General features: G+C 45.6%; 1 protein-coding gene across 1 annotated transcript; it reads right to left on the bottom strand.

Annotated features, from left to right (window-relative positions):
• Window positions 1-1,564: 1,564 nt before the first annotated feature.
• On the bottom strand, window positions 1,565-23,860 carry LOC103281036 (B-cell differentiation antigen CD72). Its single transcript, XM_062966501.1, has 7 exons — window positions 23,607-23,860; window positions 20,024-20,152; window positions 12,375-12,464; window positions 10,495-10,794; window positions 7,785-7,954; window positions 5,549-5,652; window positions 1,565-2,109 (listed from the first exon to the last, which is right to left on the bottom strand). Exons 1-7 carry the CDS (start codon window positions 23,680-23,682, stop codon window positions 1,953-1,955), a joined length of 1,026 nt encoding a protein of 341 aa, XP_062822571.1. The 5' UTR covers window positions 23,683-23,860; the 3' UTR covers window positions 1,565-1,952.
• Window positions 23,861-25,562: the final 1,702 nt, after the last annotated feature.

Genomic DNA, 25,562 nt, shown 5'->3' with positions numbered 1-25,562 from the left:
TGACCTGGGCTTCGAACTCTCAACCTTCTGGTTGACAAGATTTATGGCAGCTTGGTGATACCTTCCCAATTATGCTCAGCAGAAATAGTCCCCAAAGAAGCTTCAACCCATGAGGTCTGTTACGGGAACAGACAGGACAATTCTGACACACCAGACCTACCTCCTCAATATGCAAAGGTCTCACTCAATGTTTCCACTATATGGGGTTTTCCTGACTAGCAACTGACAAGTGATTGCTTTGGGGGACCGGTCCCCTTTTTTCCAAAGCCCCTCTCTGCTTGCGGCTCCCCTTGGCAGAAGATCAGGGCCCATGCAGGGCTCCAGGCGTTGCTTAACTACAACTCCCAGCATTCCTCACTGCTGGCTCCATAAGACCTGGAGAGCAAGACCATTCCCAATGCTGCCTTGGCAGCTGATGGCACAAGGACACCTGCTCTGTTGCCAGGTCCCTGTGGAACATGGGCTTTATTTTACCTCCATCTTTCCTGGTTGTCATCTCCCTTTAGTTGCCAGATGGTGCCACTTTTTCCAAAACCAGAAGGGAAGAGGAGACTAGAGCCTTAAGGTGTCCATTTTGTACCCTGGAGTTGTGTCTTCCATAAAGACTTGAAAACGTGGTTGTTTCAATGTGCTTTTAAATCAGCTGCACTTTCACCGCACAGTCCCAACTTGCTCTTGTTTGGTTCAAGCACTTAATTCTACTCTGGTCCCATTATCTATGATCGCACAAACCTGCCCCTCCCATGGATCTTGAATAGTCCCACTTTTGTACTGGAATTGATATGTTGTTTACTTATTTTAAAATGTTTTAAATATTTGTTTTGGTATGCATTTTAATGTTGTAATTTGTACTGTGTTTTATCTGTATGCTTATTCTCAGGGCTTCGTCCTCACGTAAGCTGCCCCAAGTCCCTTTGGGGAGATGGAGGCAGGTTATAAGAAATAAATTATTATTATTATTATTATTATTATTATTATTGACACAACGATGTTGTATGACACAGCAAACAAGATAGGTATGCTGGATTTCGTTTCACAAAATCACAAGTCGAACACTTCCCAAGTGTCTAGGACTGTGTGATGTATTTTCGGATGATGCTGCAGATCCCAGTCGGGTGGCCTTTTGCAGTTGGCAGATCGTAATTTTGTCAATGTCTATTGTTTCCAAATGCTGGCTGAGATCTTTTGGCATGGCACCCAGTGTGCCCATCACCACTGGGACCACCTGCACTGGTTTCTGCCAGAGTCTTTGCAGTTCCATCTTGAGGTCCTGATAGCGGCTGAGTTCTTCCTGTTGTTTTTCGTCAATGTGACTGTCACCTGGAATGGCAACATCAATGATCCAAACCTCGTTCTTTTCCACAACTGTGATGTCTGGTGTGTTGTGTTCCAGAACTTTGTCAGTCTGGATTCGGAAGTCCCACAGTATCTTTAATATTATTATTATTATTATTATTATTATTATTATTATTATTATTATTATTATTATTATTACCAGAAGTAACTCATTAAGCCCATCACAAACTTTTGCATATTGCCACAGACCATTAAGCAGACTGACATGTCAAATCAACAAATGAGTTTATTAAATTTTCTGCCACAAGCAAGAGCCAATCAACAAAGTCGCTCCACGGACGTCTTAGCCAACCAGAGCATGGATCCTAGCCCGTCAATCTCTTAGCCAATTAGGAGCTGGCATGGGTTTTCTGAATAACTGACTAAGTGAAAGAAGATGCTCTGCAATTTCCCTTGTGTTGTGTCAGTCCTTTAGAGTGCTTTTCTCCCCTGACATCCTTTCTGGGCAGGAAGAATAAAAGCCCCTGCTTTTGCCTTCTAGCTGTCCGTGTCCTGATTTGGCCTTCCGGAGTAGTCAAAGCGTGCTGGGTTTCCGAACTGTGTGATCTTGTGGTTACTGAAATCATATAACAAATTGGCCGGGTATTGCGGGGCCTTTAGTACTGCATGTTGTGTCTATTGGGCTCAGGTAGGGCTATGGAGCTGGCGGCCATCTCACAGATGTATCGGTACTCATGCCACCAATCCTGTGCCAGGTTTCCATGCCTAATTTTAACATAGTCAGGAGAATAATTTTTATTTAATGGTTCAGTCCTGGAAAGGAAATGAGAAACTTAAATCAGAAGCAAATTCCAGCTGTTGGGTCATTGCAAGGTCTTTTGGTACTTTAAATACACACCAAGGAGTGGGAAGGGAGTGGGATTTGAACCATGTCCTCGTTCCCACCCCATGGAGGCCCTTCTGGCCCTGCCCCAGGTAAGGTGACCTCCATGCAATTGATGTCTCTGTCCCTGGATTCTCAACCTGAAGTGGACCAAATTTCAAAGGGTCTTCTGGGGAGGAAGAGAACCTGGACCCCCAAATGGGAAAAGCACAAAGCGTCTCAATCTAAACCCACCTGGAGTGCTTTTGACAGTTTTGATGGAGGGAGCACAAACCAGGAGTCTCCAAAAAAGGACAAATCACTTCCCAAGATCACAATTTACATTTACATAAAAAAGCCAAACACTACTGAGTGGGGGAAAGAATGCAAATGTCATTTCATTGCAGATGTCCATGTAACCCTAGCAAAGGGTTTTATTAGGGCCAGTGTTTTGCTTTGTTGGAGGGGCTTTTCAGGGCAGATGCTACCAGTATGTTCCTGGTGTTATTGAGAACTGTTACTCCTACCCCTAATAAAAAGGAATTCATAGTTTGCCATGAAAAGGATGTATAGTTTCCCAAGGGCAGGGGCCCAAAATGAATTGCTGTGGTGCCCTTCCCTTTGGTGAAGTCTTCCCAGTTGGTGAAAGTCCGAACCAGCATTTGTCCCGCAGACCCTGGTCCTGGTGGGAGGTCTCTCAGGGACATACAATATCCAGTTTGTCAAAATGAAACCTATACAATGTATCTTCCCTTATGGACTTCACAAGCACCTTCCTCTCAGGCCCTATATTATGTCTCCATTTTGTTTCTTTTCTCTGTATATCCGCATGTGCTCAGGGAGCCAGATAACAACAGAAAAGGGGAAATAATATATCCAAATTTCTCATGCATGACCTCTGGGCAGCCACTCGGGCCCCCAGATTCCTGCTTCTCTCCCTATTTCCGTGACTATGAATTTATGCTTGATTCTATTTGGATTCTATTTGATTCTCATTTTATTATTTTATTTTTATCTATTTCTATAAATATATTAAATTGAAGGCAAACTTCAATTAACTACCTTTAACCTCTGCTGATTTTTTTTTGGCAGCGTCTACATTTCTGGAATTCCTCTCCCATGCCTTAAGCTGAAGACGCAACCTTGGACAATTATCACTCAAACAATATTTTTCCTCTCACCTTGCTGAGGGCTACCAGATCGACATCTAGAACTCTGCTCTGGGAGACCCAGGCCATCAGTATGGACAAAGAAATAGGATTGCTCTGATTGCTCTGCTGTTTCCTATAGACATTTTTGGACTTAGCCATTGTCTACTCAACCTGGGAACAGACATGGGGATGCCACCCATTGTGATGTCCCATGGCCCTCTGGGTCCTGACCCTGGCGCCATTATGGATCACAGCAATGAAGACATGGGATTTCTGCCGTTTCAGCAAGAGGCTGTTCCGTTCCAGATGCCTTTTGTTGACAATTCTAGCCTGGAGCTCATTAAAAAGGATCTTGAACAGGCGCCTATTCCCAGCACCTCTCCCCCCTTTGCGAGAAGGGAGTTTTGGGAGGCTAGCCGCTCAGAGAAAGCGCAAACACGGAAAAGCGCCCGATTAGCAGCCAGACAGAGTGTTAATTAGCTCATTTCCCCTGAGAATTTTCAGGGAGGATCGCATCTGGATGAAGATGTTGGTTCAGCTCTTTTCCCTTGGGAAAAGGAGCACTGGACACCTGCTTTGAAGAAAGATTTGAAGTTCTTCAAAAGTTCCCCGCATTGGCTAGTCCGCGCGGAGTCAACAAGTCAGTTCGAAGGATTAACTTCGGTTCCAGCCAAGTGTGGACTGCGTTTAAATCCGCTAACTTCCAGTCTCATTGTGCCTTGCCTTGCCGTGTTTCTTGTCCTGTCTCGCCGTGTTTCCAGCCTTGCATCTTGTGTCAAGTATCCAGTCTTGTCTTCAATTCCTTGCTTTGGACTTACTTTGAACTCTAGGAAATCTTGGACGTTTCCCCACTCAAACTGCTTGGAAGTTTGAGTGTGTTTCAGTTTGGATTATAACTTTGAACTCTAATATTATATACTGGACAATATTTTGCTGGACTATATTTGACCTTCCCTGGAAGGTCTATAGCTGAACTATATATTCTGCTTATTTTTGTTCTAATTTACTATTTCCTTAATAAAGATATCAAACTGTTATTGGCCTCTGTGTATTGGCTTCCAGTGCTCTGCTGCCAGGGTGTGACACCCATTGGCCCCCAACATCCTGGACTTAGTATTTGCCTAATCTCATAATCACTTCCCCAAGACATTCAATGTTTCGCAAATTCCATTGACAAGCACCCAGGGATCTTGTGTACAATACCCTGGGAGCCTCCCTGCCCCAGGAAACGCCTCCAACAGCTGATTGGAAGCCCCAGGGCTTCCCAACGTGGTTCGGAGGGGATCCCCAGCCTTGTCAACACCAGTCTGGACCTGTCCCACTGGAGCCCACTCCTCAGCCAAGCAGGAGCAGGGGAGACCTCGTCCGGCTTTCAGCACTCAGCCCATCAGGGAAAGGCGAGGAATTTTCAAACCTTAGCCAATGTTAATGCATGGCATTTCTTCTATAGAAAAGTGAATGCACCTCCTGTATTGTTTATGTTTGTGCATTTTGAAATCCATTGTGGTACGTAGCATCCCTTCTGCAGATTGAATAAAGCCGCTGTTGTTTGCATTTAACTACTGAGTCTTGATCCCTGTTCTGGAACATTGGTGGTTAGCTGAACTCACCAGGCAGGCCTTGGTATCTGTGGACTTTAGAAAACTGAAATTTTCAACCTCCCTGGTTCTTTCTCAGCTCTTTCTCCCATGAACTTTTGTGGGACTGATGCATGGGAACCATGGGGCTGGGATGTGGCGCAGGCTGGTGAGCAGCCTGCTGCAACAAATCACTCTGACCATGAGGTCATGAGTTCGAGGCCAGCCCATGGCAGGATGAGCACCTGTCAATTAAAAAATAAAAAATAGCCCCTGCTCGTTGCTGACCTAGCAACCCGAAAGATAGTTGCATCTATCAAGTAGGAAATAAGGTACCACTTATAAAGTGGGGAGGCTAATTTAACTAATTTACAACATTGGAATGAGGAAGTGCTGTCACAGTGAATGATGAAGCAACTGCTCCCCCCTGTGGCCAGAATCGAACATCCCCTCAGGAGAAGGTTAAATTGCCTCTGCGTCTGTCTCTGTCTTGGTTCTATGTGTATATGGGCATTGAATGTTTGCCCTATATGTATGTAATGTGATCCGCCCTGAGTCCCCTTCGGGGTGAGAAAGAAGGGCGGAATATAAATACTAAAAATAAATATATAAACAACGATAATTCTGGGGCCAAGTAAACCAAGTGCCTTCTGCAGACGTACCCTTCATAGTGGGATCCATCAGCCCAAAGGAAAACATAGGCATGCTTCTGTTGCAACCGGGTTCTGATGAGTCCGACCCAGTATTCACTATTCTGCAGAGAGTTCTAGAGGGGAAAAGACACGGTTTATTACTACTGGCATAGGTTTTAGTCTCACTGGATAATCAATTATTTCAGTGCATTCTTCCTCCTCCTCCTCCTCCTCCACCATCATCTCCAGTGATTTCATTTATAGCCTACCTTTCCCTCCAAACCGAGGCCAGTGAATATATTCCCCATCTTCTTGAGGTGCTGCAGCAGCCCAGCTCTCGAATACCTTTTCTTGGGAGGCCTTTGGCTTCTTATTGGCACCACGTTAAAATCACAGCTTTGTACATGCTTGTCAACTTATGGCAACCCCATAATTTCATAGGGCTTTTTTAGGCAAAGAAAGCTCAGAGTTGTTTTTGCAAGTTCCTTCCTCCGAAATATCCCCTACAGCAGCTGGAGTTCATTGGTGGTCTCCCATTTGACTACTAACCAGAGCTGACCCAGCTTAGTTTCAAAATCAGATTGGACCTGGTGTCTTTAGGGTAGGCCATCCTTGTAACTAAACAGCTTCAGTCTTAGAATGTGCAACTGCATGATGGTGATGATGATGATTGTATCTATCTCCTCACAGCTTGAGGGGAGATCAACATAGTTGTTGTTTTTTTAATGTCAGGAGCGACTTGAGAAACAGCAAGTTGCTTCTGGTGTGAGAGAATTGGCTGTCTGCAAGGACGTTGCCCAGGGGATGCTGCCCAGATGTTTGATATTTTACCATCCTGTGGGAGGCTTCTCTTATGTCCCAGCATGAGGAGCTAGAGCTGACAGAGGGAGCTCACCCGCTCTCCCTGGATTCGAACCGCCAATCTGTCAGTCAGCAGTCCTGCTGGCACAAGGGTTTAACCCATTGCACAACTGGGGGCTACAACATAGTTAATGGAGGCACTTGTTTATCACTTTTTTTACAACAATGCTTGGGGTAAATATCAATTGTAAGATTTATGAATTAGAGGAGTGTTACTAGAAGTAGAAGTGTGATTACATAGTCTATATATATAAAAGGATAAAGTTGTGGGGGCAGTGACTATAACAACAAAACTAAACATCCCAGAAATACGAAACTTGGCAATACAATGCAAAAGCCTTGCCTCCCGGTTACAACAACACAACCACACCACAAAACCACAATCCGGACCCACAAAACTCACAACAACAAATCATGACTATAACAACACAACTAAACGCCCTAGAAATACAAAGCTTGATAACACAACGCAAAAGCCTTTCCTCCCGGTTGTAACAACACAACCACACCACAAAACCACAATCCGGACCCACAAAACTCACAACAACGCATCACCTTCATGACCACTAAAACAACAATAATAATAAACACCTACACAGGCAAAACAAAAAAAAGACTATTGTACCACAATAAGATGTAAACCGCACTCAGCAGAATCAGACGTCACGATTAACAACAAACCAAAGACAACAGGGATCTCAAGCAATTATCAATCAACACAAAAATTGAAGAAGGTAACAGACTTCAAATACTACTACTAATGTGAGTATAAAGAAGGGTGGAGGTCACAGCATAAATACAACCTAATGTAGACTGACCAACACCACCAGACTAAGCCACAGCAACGCGTGGCCGGGCACAGCTAGTATTATATAAAGCAGGCATGGGCAAACTTTGTCCCTCCAGGTGTTTTGGACTTCAACTCCCACAATTCCTAACAGCCAGTTGGGCCGAAGTTTGCCCATGCCTGATCTAAAGAGAGCAGAATAATAAGGGATAGAAATCAACAGACACAGAGTGTCAGGTTTCTAGAATTGTCTTTAGTATAGTTTGTGTATTATATTATTTATTCATTTTTACCCCGCTTTTCTTCCATGGGTGGGACTCAAAGCTAGTGTAAGTAAGTTAGTGTTGGTAAGTGTATTTGTTTTTGTTTTGGTTCAGTGACAGTTGTGAATTCTGCTTGCACCAATATGAGCAAAAAATGAATAGGTGCCTTACACAAGGGCCAACACATGTGTTAATGTACACACCTGTGTGACTAATAGGATCCCAATGAAATATAGTTTAGAAATATAGGAAAGATTAGTATTGTTAAAACGCACTTTAATGAAATGTTTAGTTAGATTAAAGCAATTGAAAACATTAAAAACCTTAAGAAGCAGTGCATTAAAAGCCATTTCACCTTGACTATCACCTCGTCCCAGAACTCCCTTGTGTCCCAGGGCTTCTTCAGAATAGCCAGCTGCGAACGCTTCTTCTGACAGTCTCCCTGGCTTCTCCACCAATCTTTCGCTTCAGTCGAAATCCAGAAGCATTTCCAGCGGAAGAGCTTCCACCCGGAGGGGCAGGAGCCTGGAAAAGGAAGGAGTGTAAATGCCCATCGGCTGGAATGAGGTCAAGGGGGCAAGGCCATTGATGAGGGGGAGAGAGGTCACCAAGGAAAGGGCTGCAGCGGGTGGCTTTTGCCTGGTCTGACTGGGAAGGGCAGGCCACACAAACACACACAAACACACCATGGGTTAACCAAGGGCAAACACTTTGCAGCATTTGAAGGAAGGGGGGGGGGGCAAAGGAGGAAAGCAGCAGGAAGAGGAAAGAGAAGAAACAGGGACTTTTAAAAATCAGTTATGGGACGGCAGAAGATGAATCAGGATCAGTGCTACCAAACCGGAACAGTTGGAGAAAGACACCACTATTCAGCAGTGGAACTCTCTGCCTCAGAGTGTAGTGGTGTTATCCCCCATCCTTAATAAAAAGAAGTTTATAGTTACAAATTTATAGTTTTCCAGGGGCAACAAGCCAGAATGAGATAAAGTAATGTCCTCTCTTTTGCATGAAGCCCCATCACCCCCAGACCCTTCTCTCTCTCTCCTCTTAATTATATTTTATTCCACTTTTATTCCATGTTCTATTTTAATTCTGAGACAGGAAATATTGACCTCTACCTGACCTAGGTCAAGAGGGGAATTATCCTGCTATTGTGCCCCTTGGGTAAACAGCCCCGGCTGTGGCTTAGAAACAAAAGAGGCTGTGGCCATTTCAACATCCTTTTCTTGGCTGGCCTGGGAAAGGACCATCATCAAGCTCAGACATCGAAGGACAAAACTGCAAAACTAGGATCAAGCAGCTGCCATATTTATATCTATTCCTTTCTGTATAACTTTTATCCTTTCATATAATGCATCCATTTCTCATGTCTGAAATCTATAGACTGTACTTTTATTCTACCTTATTCTTAAATGGACTAAATAATATATAAGTAATTATTTAAATGGCCTGACTCAAGCCAAGGGATTATTACCCAGGAATGCATTCTCAACCTCAGACAATAGACTTCCTGAAGACCCTCTTTTGTTTGCTTGGAAAAACCTGTTTGTTTGCTTCCAGAAGCATTTCCAGCGGAAGAGCTTCCACCCTTCTTTGGAAGTCTCCTTCTTTGGAAGCTTTTAAACAGAGGCTGGATGGCCATCTGTCAGGGGTGCTTTGAATGCGATTTCCTGCTTCTTGGCAGGGGGTTGGACTGGATGGCCCATGAGGTCTCTTCCAACTCTATGATTCTATGATTCTATAAATCTAGAAGCAGAAAACTTGGAATGTCTAAAACCCTGCCTTTATTTAATGTAAAACTAGATTAAGCTATATTTCCAGGCTGGGATAATGATAACCAGAACTCAATTGACAGACCCAGTCTTTTGAACTTGAACATGCCCATTTGTATTTTAGAATGTTTTTTATGAATTAATTAATAATTTTAATCTGATTTATAGTGTATTGTATAATTTTTATATGTGTGTTTATTGTAAGCCGCCCTGAGTTCCCTCTCGGGTGAGAAGGGCGGGATACAAATGTTGTAATAAATAAAATAAATAAATAACCTGGTTGTATAAAACTGTTTTGCACAGCACATGTTATCTTATGCTTGTACTTTTGGGGCAGGAGCCCACAGGCATCGCTTCTTGGACAAACATGCAATAAAACGCCTCTGTCCTTTGTCTTTTCTTCTTGGTGAGTCTTTAATCTGGAACTTTGGTTATTGATTTTGGTTGGCGTAACTCTTGCCAGGCAGTTCCCTCTCATTTTATTGCAGTCTAAATTCCACTTCAGCTTGGAGAAGAAACGGCTGAGATAAGATGACATGGGAGAAATGTCTAAATATTGGAAAGGAGGTCCCATTGAGTAAGGCCTGTTTTCTGCTGCCCTGGAGACTAGGACACAGTGGAGTTGGGGATTTAAATTGCAGGAAAAGAGATTCCAACTAAACCTTAGGAAAAAAACTTCCTGACGATCAGAGCTATTTGACAGTGGAATATTCCACTGCCACCTCAGAGTCTGGAGGAATCCCCAGAAGGGAAAGAGTTGACCACATGGCTCTTGGGGTCTCTTCCAACTCTAGGATTCCATGGGGCAGTCCATATGTCCATCCGCCCCTTCCCAACCTGTCCTCCTAAGAAAGATATGCAGAGAACGAGAGGGGGTCACTTCTTATGAGGAGTTGTGCAGGTATCCTCTGCTCTGATCTCAAGGCAAGCCTGTCCTTCCTTTTAGGAGAGCTGCAAGGCAGGAATGATGCAAAAAAAGTGAGAAAATCTCTGGGTTGTTGTATGTTTTCTGGGCAGTATGGCCATGTTCCAGAAGTATTCTCTCCTGGAACATGGCCATACTGCTGGAACATGGCCATACTGGCCAGAAAACACACAATAACCCTGTGATCCTGGCCATGAAAGCCTTCGACAACACATTGAGAAAATCTCTTTTCTCCAGAGGTCCAGTTCCCCGCCCCACTTTGTCAGTTTAAGAAGAAGGAAACAGTGAGAAAGTCCACTGAAGGAACTTTTGATGCACAATGTCAGGAGGCTTCAGCCAACCAAGCCAAAGGAAGCTCCTCCACTTACCGACTTGCTGCCGCAGCAGTGCCTCCTTCTCATCGTTCTCCTGCTTCAAGTCCTCCAGGCTGCGGTTGGCCACCCTCAGCTCCTCTTCCAGGCCCTGCAGCTGCTGCTGGGTCTTCTTGGCCACCTCCTGGCTCTTCCTCAGGGCCTCCCGGGTGGAAGAGAGCTCCTCTTTGGTCTGTTGCAGTTGGCCCTTCGTCCGATCCAGGATCTCCTCCTGGGCGCTGCTCCTCTGAGCCAGGGCAGCGCTGTGGGCAGCGTGGCTTTGCGATGCCCGGTGGAGTTGACCAGAGACCTGCCAGTCTGCAAGGAAGGGGCACCAGCAATGGGAAGGGGGCATGGCCTTTCCTGGAGACCCTGGGCTGCCCATGTGGGGCCCAAGGACTCCTTCCACAGCAACAAAGAGGAGCCCCTGATTTTCCTTTGTAGAGCAACTCCTGTGGATCCCACCTGGTGCCAAAATGCTCCTCAGCCATCACAAAGGTACCCATAACAGAAGAGAAGTGTCATGTTGTTATCAAGCCATGGTGTAATGAAGTGTGAATTTTTTGGTTTACCGATGTCATGTTTAATTGTGTTTTAAAAGGGTCAATATTTCAGTTATTGCATCTCTGCACTCAAGAGTTGGTTGCCATGGAGAAGTGGGCGGAGCCAACTGCCGTTTTGGTGGAGAAATGCAGGTTTGAAAAGAAGCAGTTAGTCTGTGCCCTGATGAGGTACAGGGAAGGCTGATCTTTGTTGAAGAGATCAGGGAGACTCAATTGCTTATTTGAGTCAGATTAAAATAAGTTTGGTGACTTATTTTAAGGTAGTCTGTCTCCTGATAAGGAACAGATAATCTGTGATTGTAATTCACTGGGTGACTGCAGTTTGAAAGCAGTAGAGAAAGAAGTGACATTGTAAAGAGTTTGAAACACCTCATTCTAGCCTTGCAACTGTTAACCAAAGTGCCTCTAAGGAGAAAAGTTATTGTAACCATTAAGCTTTGTGCCTGAATAAACGTGTTATTGTTCTTTCAAACATCTCAGTCTCTGTCACATATATTACCATTTAAGAGTAAACAAGAAGAAGGAAGAAAAACAAAATTTAAAAGGTCTCATCTCTGAGACAGTTGGTGTCTGCAACTTCCCAAAGTGGTACCAAGCGTTAATCCCCTTTACATTTGGCAGCATTACGAAACCTCTATAATTTGGTGGCAGCGTAAATAAATATCTTTACTTTGGTGGCAGCGGTTATATATTGGTTATATAATATAATATATTTAATTAATAAAACCCTTTTCTCCACACATGGTAACCCCCTCCACCCAAAAAAAGATGTATTCTTCATCAAGGGCTCAGAAATAAATATACCCTTTCCAGACACACAAATTCAGAGTATCAGAAGATCAAGACCAGACCAGCAACAGCTTTCATATCTCACTCTTTAATAGATTGTATGCATTCTTCATGGATTTCTACATAACTGTTATCTTTCTGTGTACTATATCTATTTCATGTATCTGAAATGTATGAACTGCTTTATAAAATGTATCAAGATAGTCAACTGTGCATGACCCGGCAAAATAATCCCTTGAGAACAGTAAGACTATGCAAAGCCCCATGGGTCTTTTTCCAAGCCAAGACAATTACCAAGCTTATGTGTATGCAGAAATCGGTGCTTCCATCCTTTTTGGCCAAATTGAATAAACTTAGTGAATTGGTTTCTCTGTCCAGGCCTATTTGGTTTTTAGTATATGGCTCACCAGGCACGGATCCTCTTTAACCACAGTCCTAGTTAACCACAACAGTGTCACAAGCCAAAGAAGCTTCCCATTGCACTTCCACCCATTTGCCCTTTGCCTCCCTTGCCCCAGTGACCCCCACATGTGTCACGCTACTCACATCGGACCCCAAGTCCCACGGTGGTGGCCAGAAGGAAGAGGCCGGTGGCCACGGCAACCAGGGCAGTCCTCTTGGTCCAGCCTTTCCATCCTAGAAGAGACCCACAGGGAAGGATGTACTGAGGCCACTCGCAGGGCAGTGGCTGAGTCAAGAATAATAATAATAATAATAATAATAATAATAATAATAATAATAATAATAATATCATCACACAGTCCTAGACACTTGGGAAGTGTTCGACTTGTGATTTTGTGATATGAAATCCAGCATATCTATCTTGTTTGCTGTGTCATAATAATAATAATAATAATAATAATAATAATAATAATAATAATAATAATAATATCACACAGTCCTAGACACTTGGGAAGTGTTCGACTTGTGATTTTGTGATATGAAATCCAGCATATCTATCTTGTTTGCTGTGTCATAATAATAATAATAATAATAATAATAATAATAATAATAATAATAATAATTTTATTTTTGTACCCCGCCACCATCTCCCTGAAGGGACTCGGGGTGGCTTACATGGGGCCAAGCCCAAGCATAACAGTCATAATAAAACACATCAAGTAAAAAAAGTCAATAAAAACATATAAATAACAATCAATAAAACATGAATTGAATAAAAACATGAAAGACGTATAAAAATAACTAGGCTGTAAAGTGCATATATGTGGAATGAGGAGAGAAAGGTGCCCGAGAGTGTTGAACAGGTAAGGGACAAAGTGGGATAAAACACAGGAACTATTCTGACTGAAGAAGTAGAATAAGGTGCAACAGAAAAACCAACCAAGACAAGCCTATGAGGCGAAAATTATTCATCAAAGGCTTGTCGGAAGAGCCACGTTTTTAAGGTCTTCCTAAAGACTAAAAGGGATCCCGGAGGTGGAAAAGACCCCAATGAGCATCTAATCCAACCTCTTGCCAGGAAGGTAGGCACAATCCTCCTGACAGATGGCCATGAAGCTAAAAAATGTCTCGTCTCTAGCTCAAGTGAAGTTATGGTGCCTCCCTATTCTGCTCTGGTTAGACCTCACCTGGAAAACTATGTCCAGTTCTGTGCACCAAGTTCAACAGAAATAAGCTGGAAGGTGAACAAAGGAAGAGGGCAACTAAAAGGATCAAAGGTCTGGAGACCATGAACAATCCCTCTGAGGAGTGTCTTAAAGAGTTGGGTCTGTTTAGCTACAGAAGAGAAGGTTGGGAGGAAACATGAGAGCCATGGACAAATATGTGAAAGGGTGTCACAAGGAAGAGGGAGGGGCTTCCTTTCGTCTGCCTTTGAAACTAGGACTCAATGAAGCCATGGGTTCAAATGACAGGAAAGGAGAGTCCACATGAACATCAGGAAGAACTTCCTGACCGTATGAGCTGTTCAACAGTGGAACTCTTTGCCTCAGAGTCTGGTGGAAGCTCCTTCCTTGGAGGCTTTCAAACAGGCTGGATGGCCATCTGTCAGGGATACTTTGATTGTGCTTTTCCTGCACAGAAGCAGAAGGGGGTTGGACTAGATGGCCCATGTGGCCTCTTCCAACACTATTATTCTAGGTTTCTATGAAAAGCCTGTAGAGAAGGTGACTCTTCTGGACTCCCAGGAAGCAGCCTGTTCCACTGCTGAACAGTGGAATCAGTTCTTCTTGCCATCAGTTCTTCCCGATATTTAAATGAAATCTCATAGCATTTGAATCCGTTGCTCCATTGTATCCTGGACTCTGGAGCAGCAGAAAACAAGCTCCTTCCCTCCTCAATGGGACCTCCTTTCAGATATGTAAACAGCATGGTTCTCATGTCCCTTTCTCTCCGCCTTCATTTCTCCAGGCTGAACCTACACAACTCCTTAAGCCATTCCTCAGAGGGATTCATGGCTTCCTTGGCCATTTTGGTCACCTTCCTGTGGAAACTTTCCATCTTGTCTATCTCCTCCTCGAATTGACTTGGCCAGAACTGGACACAGGCTTATTATTTCAGGTGAGAAGGTCTGACCAAAGGAGAAGAGAAGGGGGCTAGGACTTCCCTTAATCTTGGCACTAGACTCCTCTTGAAGCAACCTAGAATCGCATTGGCCTTTTGAGTTACAACACAACACTGTTGGTTCTTGTTCAGCTTGTGGGCCACTAAGACTCCAAGTGACCTCTTTCCCTTTTGGACTTCTTCCAAGCCAGCTCTCCTGAATCCTACATCTGTGCATTTCATTGTTACTGCCAAAGTGTATTATTGTATGGGTCTCCCTGTTGCATGAGCCCCAGATTCTCTTGACCATGGTCCAAGTCAGCATCTGGGCAGGGGCGGTCCACCCGTAAGGCCATTTAGGCACTTGCCTTGGGCGCCATTGTTTGGTAGGCGCACTTGAGGCGCCCTAAAGCCAACTTTTTGTTGGCGCGCGCCGCTGCTTCCGGTGAGGTCTCCGGGCTGCCTGGCCATCTTCCATAAGCATTCCCTCCTGACGTTTTGCCCACATCTATGGCAGACATCTTCAGAGGTTCTGAGGTCTGTTGGAAGCTAGGTAAGTAGGGTTTATATATCTGTGGAAAGTCCAGAGTGGGAGAAAGAGCTCTTGTCTGCTTGAGGCTAGTGTGAATGTTGCAGTTGGCCAGATTGATTAGCATTTAATGGCCTTGCAGATTCAAAGCCCGGCTGCTTCCTCCCTGGGGGCATCCTTGGTTGGGAGGTGTTAGCTGGCCCTGATTGTTTCCTGTTTGGATTTCCCCTGTTTTCAAAGTGTTGCTCTTTATTTAGGCTTTTCCTTAATTCCTCCTTATTATCCAACATTTTCTCTTATCCAACGCTTTTATTTTTCAGTGATTGGTTTGGGGGAGGAGTGCCAAAATTCTGTTCGCCTACACTTGAAATTTACCTTGGGCCGGCCCTGCATCTGGGACCTTTGACAGTGGGAAAATGGCTCGAAATGCCTAAGGAGGACAAAGAAACAAGCCAAGTTGCCACAGGGCTCTACAATGGACACTGGGGAGGGATTGGGGAGGGGGGTTCAAACTGTTGGGAGGCACCGTTTGCCCAAAATACCCTGGATTGCCAATGTGGTTCCCTGATCCCCAGGTAAAGGTAAAGGTTTCCCCTGACATAAAGTCCAGTTGTGTCTGACTCTGGGAGTTGGTGCTCATCTCCATTTCTTAGCCAAGGTCATGTGGCCACTGGCATGACTGCATGGAGCGCCGTTAACTTCCTGCCAGAGTGGTGCCTATTGATCTACTCACATTTGCATGTTTTCGAACTGCTAGGTTGTGTCTGCAGCCAAACCCCAACCTCTGTCATTTTGCATGATTATATCAGAACATGATGTTTTGTTTCTCTGGGGTCTGGAATCTCCAGCCCTATTAATGAGCCATGTCATGGTCATCTCATAAGACAATAGCATTCCTGGGTAGGGCCAGAGATGCCCTCAATCATTTTATTGCACTGCCAGGGGTTGCCTCCTAAAATGGGCCCAGGCTGTGGCGCAGGCGGGAGAGCAAGCCAGCTGCAACCAGCTGCAATGAATCACTCTGACCAGGAGGTCATGAGTTCAAGGCCCGCTCGGAGCCTATGTTTGTCTTGTCTTTGTTCTATGTTAAAAGGCATTGAATGTTTGCCTATATGTGTAATGTGATCCGCCCTGAGTCCCCTCCGGGGTGAGAAAGAAGGGCGGAATATAAATGCTGTAAATAAAATAAATAAATAAACAGTTGGAAGAAGCTGGGGCTAACAGCAGGAGCTCACTCCACTCTCCGGATTCGAACCTGCAACCTTTCGGTCAGCAAGTTCAGCAGCTCAGTGCTACACGCTGCACCACCGGGGGCTCTTCCCGGATCCCTGGCTGTTGCCAAACCCTGAATCAGAGGTAGAGAGAGGCTGACCATGCCGCTTGCAAAAGCAGCCGCATTTTTCCAGAGTCCAGAATGAAACTGGCCGAAGGAAAAGACCGCCTTGGAGACCCTTGGGGCTGGACCCACTGCGGACAAAGGGCATCGAGGGGGGCTTTCCAGACAGTTGACCCGGCAGGAAAAAGCAAGTCCTGGTACAGGGAAGGAGGGCAGTGGCATGTCACTGAGGAAATGCGTCTGCATAGAAATGCACGTGATTGGGGAGAAATGTATATGTGGCATCTTGTACGGGAAACATTTGACTCTTGCACAAAACACTACGCTTGGCATAGGAAGTGTGTTTTCTGTGTGGGCACTGGAGGGTATCCACATGATTTGCATGTCCTTGTAGTGACATAAATTGTGCTAATGCAGTGGCTCTTCAACCTTTGGGCTTCAATATGTTTTGGACTCCAACTCCCACCATTCCTGGCCTCAGGCCCCTTCCTTTTCCCCCTCAGCCGCTTAAGCGGCTGAGGGGGAAAAGGAAGGGGCCTGAGGCCAGGAATGGTGGGAGTTGGAGTCCAAAACATATTGAAAGTCCCAAGTTTGTCTATTGCCTGAGCTACACTGTAGAATGAATGCAGTTTGACACGGCTCAAAATGCCGTGGTTCAATGCTATGGAATCATGGGAGTTGTAGTTTGACAAGGTCTTGAAGCCTCGCTAAACTACAGCTCCCACAAGTCCTTGCAATGGAGCCTTACCAGTTAAAGTAGAGTGAAGCTGGTATAATTCTGCAAGCTGTTTTTCTACCTTGAAGGGTGCGTTTGGGACAGGATCTGTCCCTTGAAATCCTAAGGAAATGCAAAGGATACGGACAAAAGCCCGGCCATATCAAGAAAATGACTGGGAGAGCTTTGAAGCACAAAAGGATCAGATCTACAACATTACGTAACACAATGTTTGTTCCTGGGTTATAAATGTCATTTCCTAAATGGTTCTATCATAAAGACGTGGAAAGTTTTATTAAACTGCAAAAACTTTGCAATTGCGGGAGGGACATTCTGCAATAGCACATTTTTACTGTGTTTGTATTGCAATGTGTTTTAACTAATTTATTGTTTTGTATTTCGGGCTTCTGACCCGTGTAGCCGCTCCGAGTCCCTGCCGGGAGATGGTAGAAAAATAAAGTTGTTGTTGTTATTATTATTATTATTATTATTATTATTATTATTATTATTATTATTTTGCAATAGTTTTTCAATGAATATCTCACCATGGAGCCTCAACCAATTCAACATAGGGTTGCTGTGAGTTTTTCGGGCTGTATGGCCAATGCGTTCCCTCAACATTCTCTCCTAACGTTCAGCCTGCATATGTGGCTGGCATCTTCAGAGGTTCTGTTTACAGTGAAGCAAGTGGAGTGTAGATATCCCCATGGAATAATGTCCAGGATGGGAGAAAGAACCCTTGTCAATTGAAGCAAGTGTGAATGTTGCAATTAACAAGCTTGTGTTAGCATTTGAGTAGTCGTGAAGCTGCAAAGTCAATCAGTGAGGGTAACTGGATGGAGGTTCTTGCCTGGCTGTTGTTGCCTGGAGGCATCCTCTGCTCGGGAGGTGTTGGCTGGCACTTGATTGTTTGCTGTCTGGAATTCCCGTTTCTGAGTGGTCTTCCTTATTTACTGTATTGATTCTGGGTTTTTGTTTTTTTTTTAAATACTAGGAACCAAATTTTATTCATTTTCATGGTTTCTTCCTGAGCAACAAAGCCTAGGCTACCTCTATGCAGATAGAATGTTTTTAGGTTGAATGTTTTAAGTTGAATGTTTTTATATTGTGGAATGATATTTTAAATTGTAAGTCGCTCGGAGCACTCTGGTGGAGAGCGACTAATTAAGAAATAAAGTGAAGTGAAGATACCGTCACCGATTGACTTTGCAAACTTCATGGATACTCAATGTTATTCAAGCTTGCTAATTGCAACATCCACACTTGCTTCAAACAGACAAGGGTTCTTTCTTCCACCCTGAACATTATTCCACAGAGATATATACGCTCCACTTGCTTCACTGTCAACAAAACCTCTGAAGATGCCAGTAGCCACAGATGCAGGTGAAAATGTCAAGAGATTATGTTACTAGAACATGGCCATACAGCCCAAAAAACTCACAGCACCCCAACAATTGAACACAGTTTGCGGCATCCAGAAAAGCAAAGTTTCTGGAGTAGGACCACTGACTTTCTAAGTAAGTATCACTTTCTACTGAGTCCAGGAGGGATGGCCAGCTAGACACCCATGCTCACACTATTTCCTAGACATAGGTCAATGCCTTTTCTTTATTCCACTTTTGGGGGAACCCCATCCTCACCTGACCCTCTCCTTTGGGGAGAGGAGAGCAATGCCCCTGGATGGGGGCAGCCAGGTGGGACCCCTCCAAATTGGACACATTCCTCCCAATCTGTGCATGCCTGAGTGGGAGGAATTTGTCAAATCCAAATGGCGTGGGCCCTGAAAGGTGTCCGTTGGGAGGCTGCCAAGGAGCTGGACACCTGGCCAAGGTCATAGAATCATAGAATCATAGAATCATAGAATAGTAGAGTTGGAAGAGACCTCATGGGCCATCCAGTCCAACCCCATTCTGCCAAGAAGCAGGAAATCGCATTCAAAGCACCCCCGACAGATGGCCATCCAGCCTCTGCTTAAAAGCCTCCAGAGAAGGAGCCTCCACCACAGTCCGGGGGAGAGAGTTCCACTGGTGAACAGCCCTTCTCACAGTGAGGAAGTTCTTCCTGATGTTCAGGTGGAATCTCCTTCCTTTCCTGTAGTTTGAAGCCCTTGTTCCCTTGCGTCCTAGTCTGCAGGGCAGCAGAAAACAAGCCCCCTCTCTCCTCCCTATGACTTCCCTTCACGTATTTGTACATGGCTCTCATGTCTCCTCTCAGCCTTCTCTTCTGCAGGCTAAACATGCCCAGCTCTTTAAGCCGCTCCTCATAGGGCTTGTTCTCCAGACCCTTGATCATTTTAGTCGCCCTCCTCTGGACGCTTTCCAGCTTAAAGTCAACATCTCCCTTCAACTGTGGTGCCCAAAATTGGACCCAGTGTGATTCCAGGTGTGGTCTGACCAAGGCAGAATAGAATAGGGGGGAGCAGGACTTCCCTGGATCTAGACGCTATTCCCCTCTTGATGCAGGACAGAATCCCATTGGCTTTTTTAGCAGCCGCATCACATTGTTGGCTCATGTTCCCCTTCCTCCCCACGAGGACTCCAAGGTCTTTTTCGCACACACTGCTGTCAAGCCAGGCATCGTCCCCCATTCTGTATCTTTGATTTCCATTTTTTCTGCCGAAGTGAAGTATCTTGCATTTGTCCCTGTTGAACTTCATTTTGTTAGTTTCGGCCAATCATCTCTCTAGTCTGTCAAGATCGTTTTGAATTCTGCTCCTGTCTTCTGGAGTGTTGGCTCTCCCTCCCAGTTTGGTGTCGTCTGCAAACTTGATGATCGTGCCTTCTAACCCTTCGTCTAAGTCGTTAATAAAGATCCTGAACAGAACCAGGCCCAGGACGGAGCCCTGCTGATGGCACTCCACTTGTCACTTCTTTCCATGATGAAGACGACGCATTGGTGAGCACCCTTTGGGTTCGTTCGCTTAGCCAATTACAGATCCACCTAACCGTAGTTTTGTCTAGCCCACGGTGGCCCTAAGTCCTGCCCAGGTTGAGGACCAGGCGGGTGCACCCCTTCCCCTTTCCTCTCCTTGGACGAATGGTCCATGCAGTTCTTGCGGGGATGGAATGGGGAGAAGAGGGTCCCATAAGTTGGGAAGGGAAATCAGGGCTCACCTTTTGCAGCCTTGCCTCTCCCAGGTGCCTCCTCCTCCTCCTCCTCCTCCTCCTCCTCTCGTTCTTCCTCCACTTCTTTGGCCCCCGGGCCCCAAACGTTCTCATAGGCAAGCTCCCCCTCATTGGGCTCTGGAAGACAACATCAGGTGGGATGGGAAGGCAATGCAATGCAATGGGATGGAACAGGATGGGGATGGGATGGGATGGGATGGGAAGGGAATTGGAATGGGAATGGGATGAGATGAGATTTATTTCCAATATAGTAGAGTCTCACTTATCCAACATTCACTTATCCAACATTCTGGATTATCCAATGCATTTTTGTAGTCAATGCTTTAAATACATCGTGATATTTTAGTGCTAAATTCATAAATACAATAATTACTACGCACTACGCAGCATTACTGCGTATTGAACTACTTTTTCTGTCCAATTTGTTGTATAACATGATGTTTTGGTGCTTAATTTGTAAAATCATAACCTAATTTGATGTCTAATAGGCTTCACCTTAATCTCCCCTTATTATCCAACATATTCGCTTATCCAACGTTCTGCCGGCCCGTTTATGTTGGATAAGTGAGACTCTACTGTATTTATATCCTGCCCTTCTCACCCGAAGGGACTCAGGGCGGCGTACACAATTGGCAACAATTCAATGCCGACACATAATTAAACATAATGAGATGAGATGGGATGGGATGGGATGGGGTGGGAATGGGATGGGAATGGGAATGGGATGGGATGGGTTGGAATAAGAAGGGATGGGAATGGGAATGGGAATTGGATGAGATGAGATGAGATGGGATGGGAATGGAAATGGAAATGGGATGGGGTGGAATAGGATGGGGTGGGAATGCAATGGGAATGGGATGGGATGGGGTGGAATAAGATGGGATGGGAATGGGAATTGGATGAGATGAGATGGGATGGGAATAAAAATGGGATGGGGTGGAATAGGATGGGGTGGGAATGGGATGGGATGGGATGGGTTGGAATAAGAAGGGATGGGAATGGGAATGGGAATTGGATGAGATGAGATGGGATGGGAATGGAAATGGAAATGGGATGGGGTGGAATAAGATGGGGTGGGAATGCAATGGGAATGGGATGGGATGGGGTGGAATAAGATGGGATGGGAATGGGAATGGGAATTGGATGAGATGAGATGGGATGGGAATGGAAATGGAAATGGGATGGGGTGGAATAAGATGGGGTGGGAATGCAATGGGAATGGGATGGGATGGGTTGGAATAAGAAGGGATGGGAATGGGAATGGGAATTGGATGAGATGAGATGAGATGGGATGGGAATGGAAATGGAAATGGGATGGGGTGGAATAGGATGGGGTGGGAATGCAATGGGAATGGGATGGGATGGGGTGGAATAAGATGGGATGGGAATGGGAATTGGATGAGATGAGATGGGATGGGAATGAAAATGGGATGGGGTGGAATAGGATGGGGTGGGAATGCAATGGGAATGGGATGGGATGGGGTGGAATAAGATGGGATGGGAATGGGAATTGGATGAGATGAGATGGGATGGGAATAAAAATGGGATGGGGTGGAATAGGATGGGGTGGGAATGGGATGGGATGGGATGGGTTGGAATAAGAAGGGATGGGAATGGGAATGGGAATTGGATGAGATGAGATGGGATGGGAATGGAAATGGAAATGGGATGGGGTGGAATAAGATGGGGTGGGAATGCAATGGGAATGGGATGGGATGGGGTGGAATAAGATGCGATGGGAATGGGAATTGGATGAGATGAGATGGGATGGGAATGAAAATGGGATGGGGTGGAATAGGATGGGGTGGGAATGGGAATGGGATGGGATGGGTTGGAATAAGAAGGGATGGGAATGGGAATGGGAATTGGATGAGATGAGATGGGATGGGAATGGAAATGGAAATGGGATGGGGTGGAATAAGATGGGGTGGGAATGCAATGGGAATGGGATGGGATGGGGTGGAATAAGATGGGATGGGAATGGGAATTGGATGAGATGAGATGGGATGGGAATGAAAATGGGATGGGGTGGAATAGGATGGGGTGGGAATGGGAATGGGATGGGATGGGTTGGAATAAGAAGGGATGGGAATGGGAATGGGAATTGGATGAGATGAGATGGGATGGGAATGGAAATGGAAATGGGATGGGGTGGAATAAGATGGGGTGGGAATGCAATGGGAATGGGATGGGATGGGGTGGAATAAGATGGGATGGGAATGGGAATTGGATGAGATGAGATGGGATGGGAATGAAAATGGGATGGGGTGGAATAGGATGGGGTGGGAATGGGAATGGGATGGGATGGGTTGGAATAAGAAGGGATGGGAATGGGAATGGGAATGGGAATTGGATGAGATGAGATGGGAATGGGAATGGAAATGGAAATGGGATGGGGTGGAATAGGATGGGGTGGGAATGCAATGGGAATGGGATGGGATGGGGTGGAATAAGATGGGATGGGAATGGGAATGGGAATTGGATGAGATGAGATGGGATGGGAATGAAAATGGAAATGGGATGGGGTGGAATAAGATGGGGTGGGAATGCAATGGGAATGGGATGGGATGGGGTGGAATAAGATGGGATGGGAATGGGAATGGGAATTGGATGAGATGAGATGGGATGGGAATGAAAATGGGATGGGGTGGAATAGGATGGGGTGGGAATGGGATGGGATGGGATGGGTTGGAATAAGAAGGGATGGGAATGGGAATGGGAATTGGATGAGATGAGATGGGATGGGAATGGAAATGGAAATGGGATGGGGTGGAATAAGATGGGGTGGGAATGCAATGGGAATGGGATGGGATGGGGTGGAATAAGATGGGATGGGAATGGGAATGGGAATTGGATGAGATGAGATGGGATGGGAATGGAAATGGAAATGGGATGGGGTGGAATAAGATGGGGTGGGAATGCAATGGGAATGGGATGGGATGGGTTGGAATAAGAAGGGATGGGAATGGGAATGGGAATTGGATGAGATGAGATGAGATGGGATGGGAATGGAAATGGAAATGGGATGGGGTGGAATAAGATGGGGTGGGAATGCAATGGGAATGGGATGGGATGGGGTGGAATAAGATGCGATGGGAATGGGAATTGGATGAGATGAGATGGGATGGGAATGAAAATGGGATGGGGTGGAATAGGATGGGGTGGGAATGGGAATGGGATGGGATGGGTTGGAATAAGAAGGGATGGGAATGGGAATGGGAATGGGAATTGGATGAGATGAGATGGGAATGGGAATGGAAATGGAAATGGGATGGGGTGGAATAGGATGGGGTGGGAATGCAATGGGAATGGGATGGGATGGGGTGGAATAAGATGGGATGGGAATGGGAATGGGAATTGGATGAGATGAGATGGGATGGGAATGAAAATGGGATGGGGTGGAATAGGATGGGGTGGGAATGGGAATTGATGAGATGAGATGAGATGGGATGGGAATGGAAATGGAATGGGGTGGAATAGGATGGGATGGGAATGGGATGGGAATGGGATGGGATGGGGGTCTGGAAGGAAACACCTGGGTTCTGTGATCCTGAACCACCCAACTCAATACCTTCCTGGAGGGGCTTCTTTGGAGGGCTCTTCCCAAAGCTGAGGTCAGCGTAGGTCACGTCGTTGCCTTGGGACATCCTGGGGCCGTGCCTGGGAGCCGATCTCGGGGTGCAGGAGCCAAAGTCACACCAACGATGCGCTCCTAAAGAGAATCCCCTTGTGCCTCCGCAGAGAGTTGTGAACAGATGGGGCCGGCCAAGCGCTCAACCAGGGCTCCCACGCAGTGTGTCTGTGGAGCAGACGCAGAAGGGCTCCTCTTTATGGGGCGGGAAGTGGGGTTGGTCAGGTGTGAGGCCTCCTCCTTGATGGGGGGGGGGGGGAGTGCCAGGCCCATGCTCCCCGGAGGCCACAGAGATGGGGTGGGTGGGTGAGTGAGTGTGGAAACCAGTTGGCGCCTTGTTTTATGTTGGGGTGTCTCTAATCTGGGGCTGGGAGGAAGCCAGGGGTGATTCTGGAGCCATTCCCCACCACACTGAGGAGCACCTTTGGGGCAGCATCGTCTGGCTGGCCAGGCTCAGGCTTTCCACACACGAGCTTCAGGCTGTTGGAATGACTACCGTGTTTCCCCGAAAATAAGACAGGGTCTTATATTAATTTTTTGCTCCCAAAGATGTGCTAGGTCTTATTTTCGGGGGACGTCTTATTTTTCCATGAAGAAGAATTCACATTTATTGTTGAACCAAAAATAAACATTTTTATATACTGTACAGTAGTTGTCATCACAAACCAACATAACCAGACAAACTCTGAATCCTATCAAGAATTTCTTGTTACTACCATTATTTCCATGTACATTTACCAATCCTGCGTGCTCTGGTGTTCTGTTTGGCAGGCGCTGGGCATGCTTCCAAACAAAAACCTTTTTAGGTCTTACTTTCAGGGGAGGCCTTATATTTAGCAATTCAGCAAAACTTCTACTAGGTCTTATTTTTTGGGGATACCTTATTTTCGGGGAAACAGGGTAATAAGGGAGATGGAAGCCCCTTCTGCACTGCCATGTAGTCCAGAGTGCTCTTCTAAGAGAGCTTCATCTTGGAAGGTGGAGAGAAGGCTCCTGGGAAGAAGGAGAGGTGGAGAAGGCATCCCTAAGAGGATCCACTTGCATCACAGAAGGAGCAGGATTGGTTGACCAAAGCAGGGTTTCTGTCAGGACCCAGGCAGCAGAGCACCAATAACCATGCGCAGAGACCAGATTCTATCTAATATATTTATTAAGGAATTATATAAAGTCAATAAAAACAAGTGAAGAATATAGTTCAGAAGCAGACCTTTCAGGAAAGGCCAAATATAGTCCAGGAGAATATTGTCCAATATAAGATATTAGAGTTCAAAGTTATAATCCATTAACCGAAACACACACTTTGCCAAGCAATAGCGTGGGGAGATGACGAGATCTTTTAGTCCATTGAAGCTTGACAACAAGGCTGGATCATGAGCTTGATTCTTGGCTGGATCAAAGACTTGAAACATGGCAACTTGAAGCATGAAACAAGGTCCGTGGCAAAACGTGAGACAAGGCAAGACTTGAAACTAGATCCGGGAAGCAGGGAACAAGGAATACGAAGTCCACACACGATCTCTCTCTCAAGTTGATCAATTGACTCCACAAGGTTCCCCTTGCGGCAAAACCCCTATATAGGGTCTCGTTTTCCCGCCAACAGAACACTTTCCCTGGAGAACAAGAAGCGAAACCCAACTCTGTCCAGATGCATGACTCCTTAGAATTTCCCAAGGGAAGCAGACTTAATCAGCTAGTTGTTTGGCAGCGATTCTGAGACTCCGGCGATTAGCCTCCCTGACTCCTCTATCTCTATTATAATTGTCCTTTCGGGAAAACGGGGGAGAATTCTGCCCCAAGCTTGTTTGGGTAACTTCCTGAGGACAAACATCCTCCAGGTGGAGAGGCTCCGTTTCAAACTGAACCGGTGGAAATCCCATGTTTTCCTCCTCGTCTGCC

The sequence above is a fragment of the Anolis carolinensis genome, unplaced genomic scaffold, assembly GCF_035594765.1.
Source record: "Anolis carolinensis isolate JA03-04 unplaced genomic scaffold, rAnoCar3.1.pri scaffold_21, whole genome shotgun sequence".
NCBI lineage: Eukaryota > Metazoa > Chordata > Lepidosauria > Squamata > Dactyloidae > Anolis > Anolis carolinensis.
Note: the sequence above shows the minus strand (reverse complement) of the source record. Positions and strands in the feature narration are given on the sequence as shown.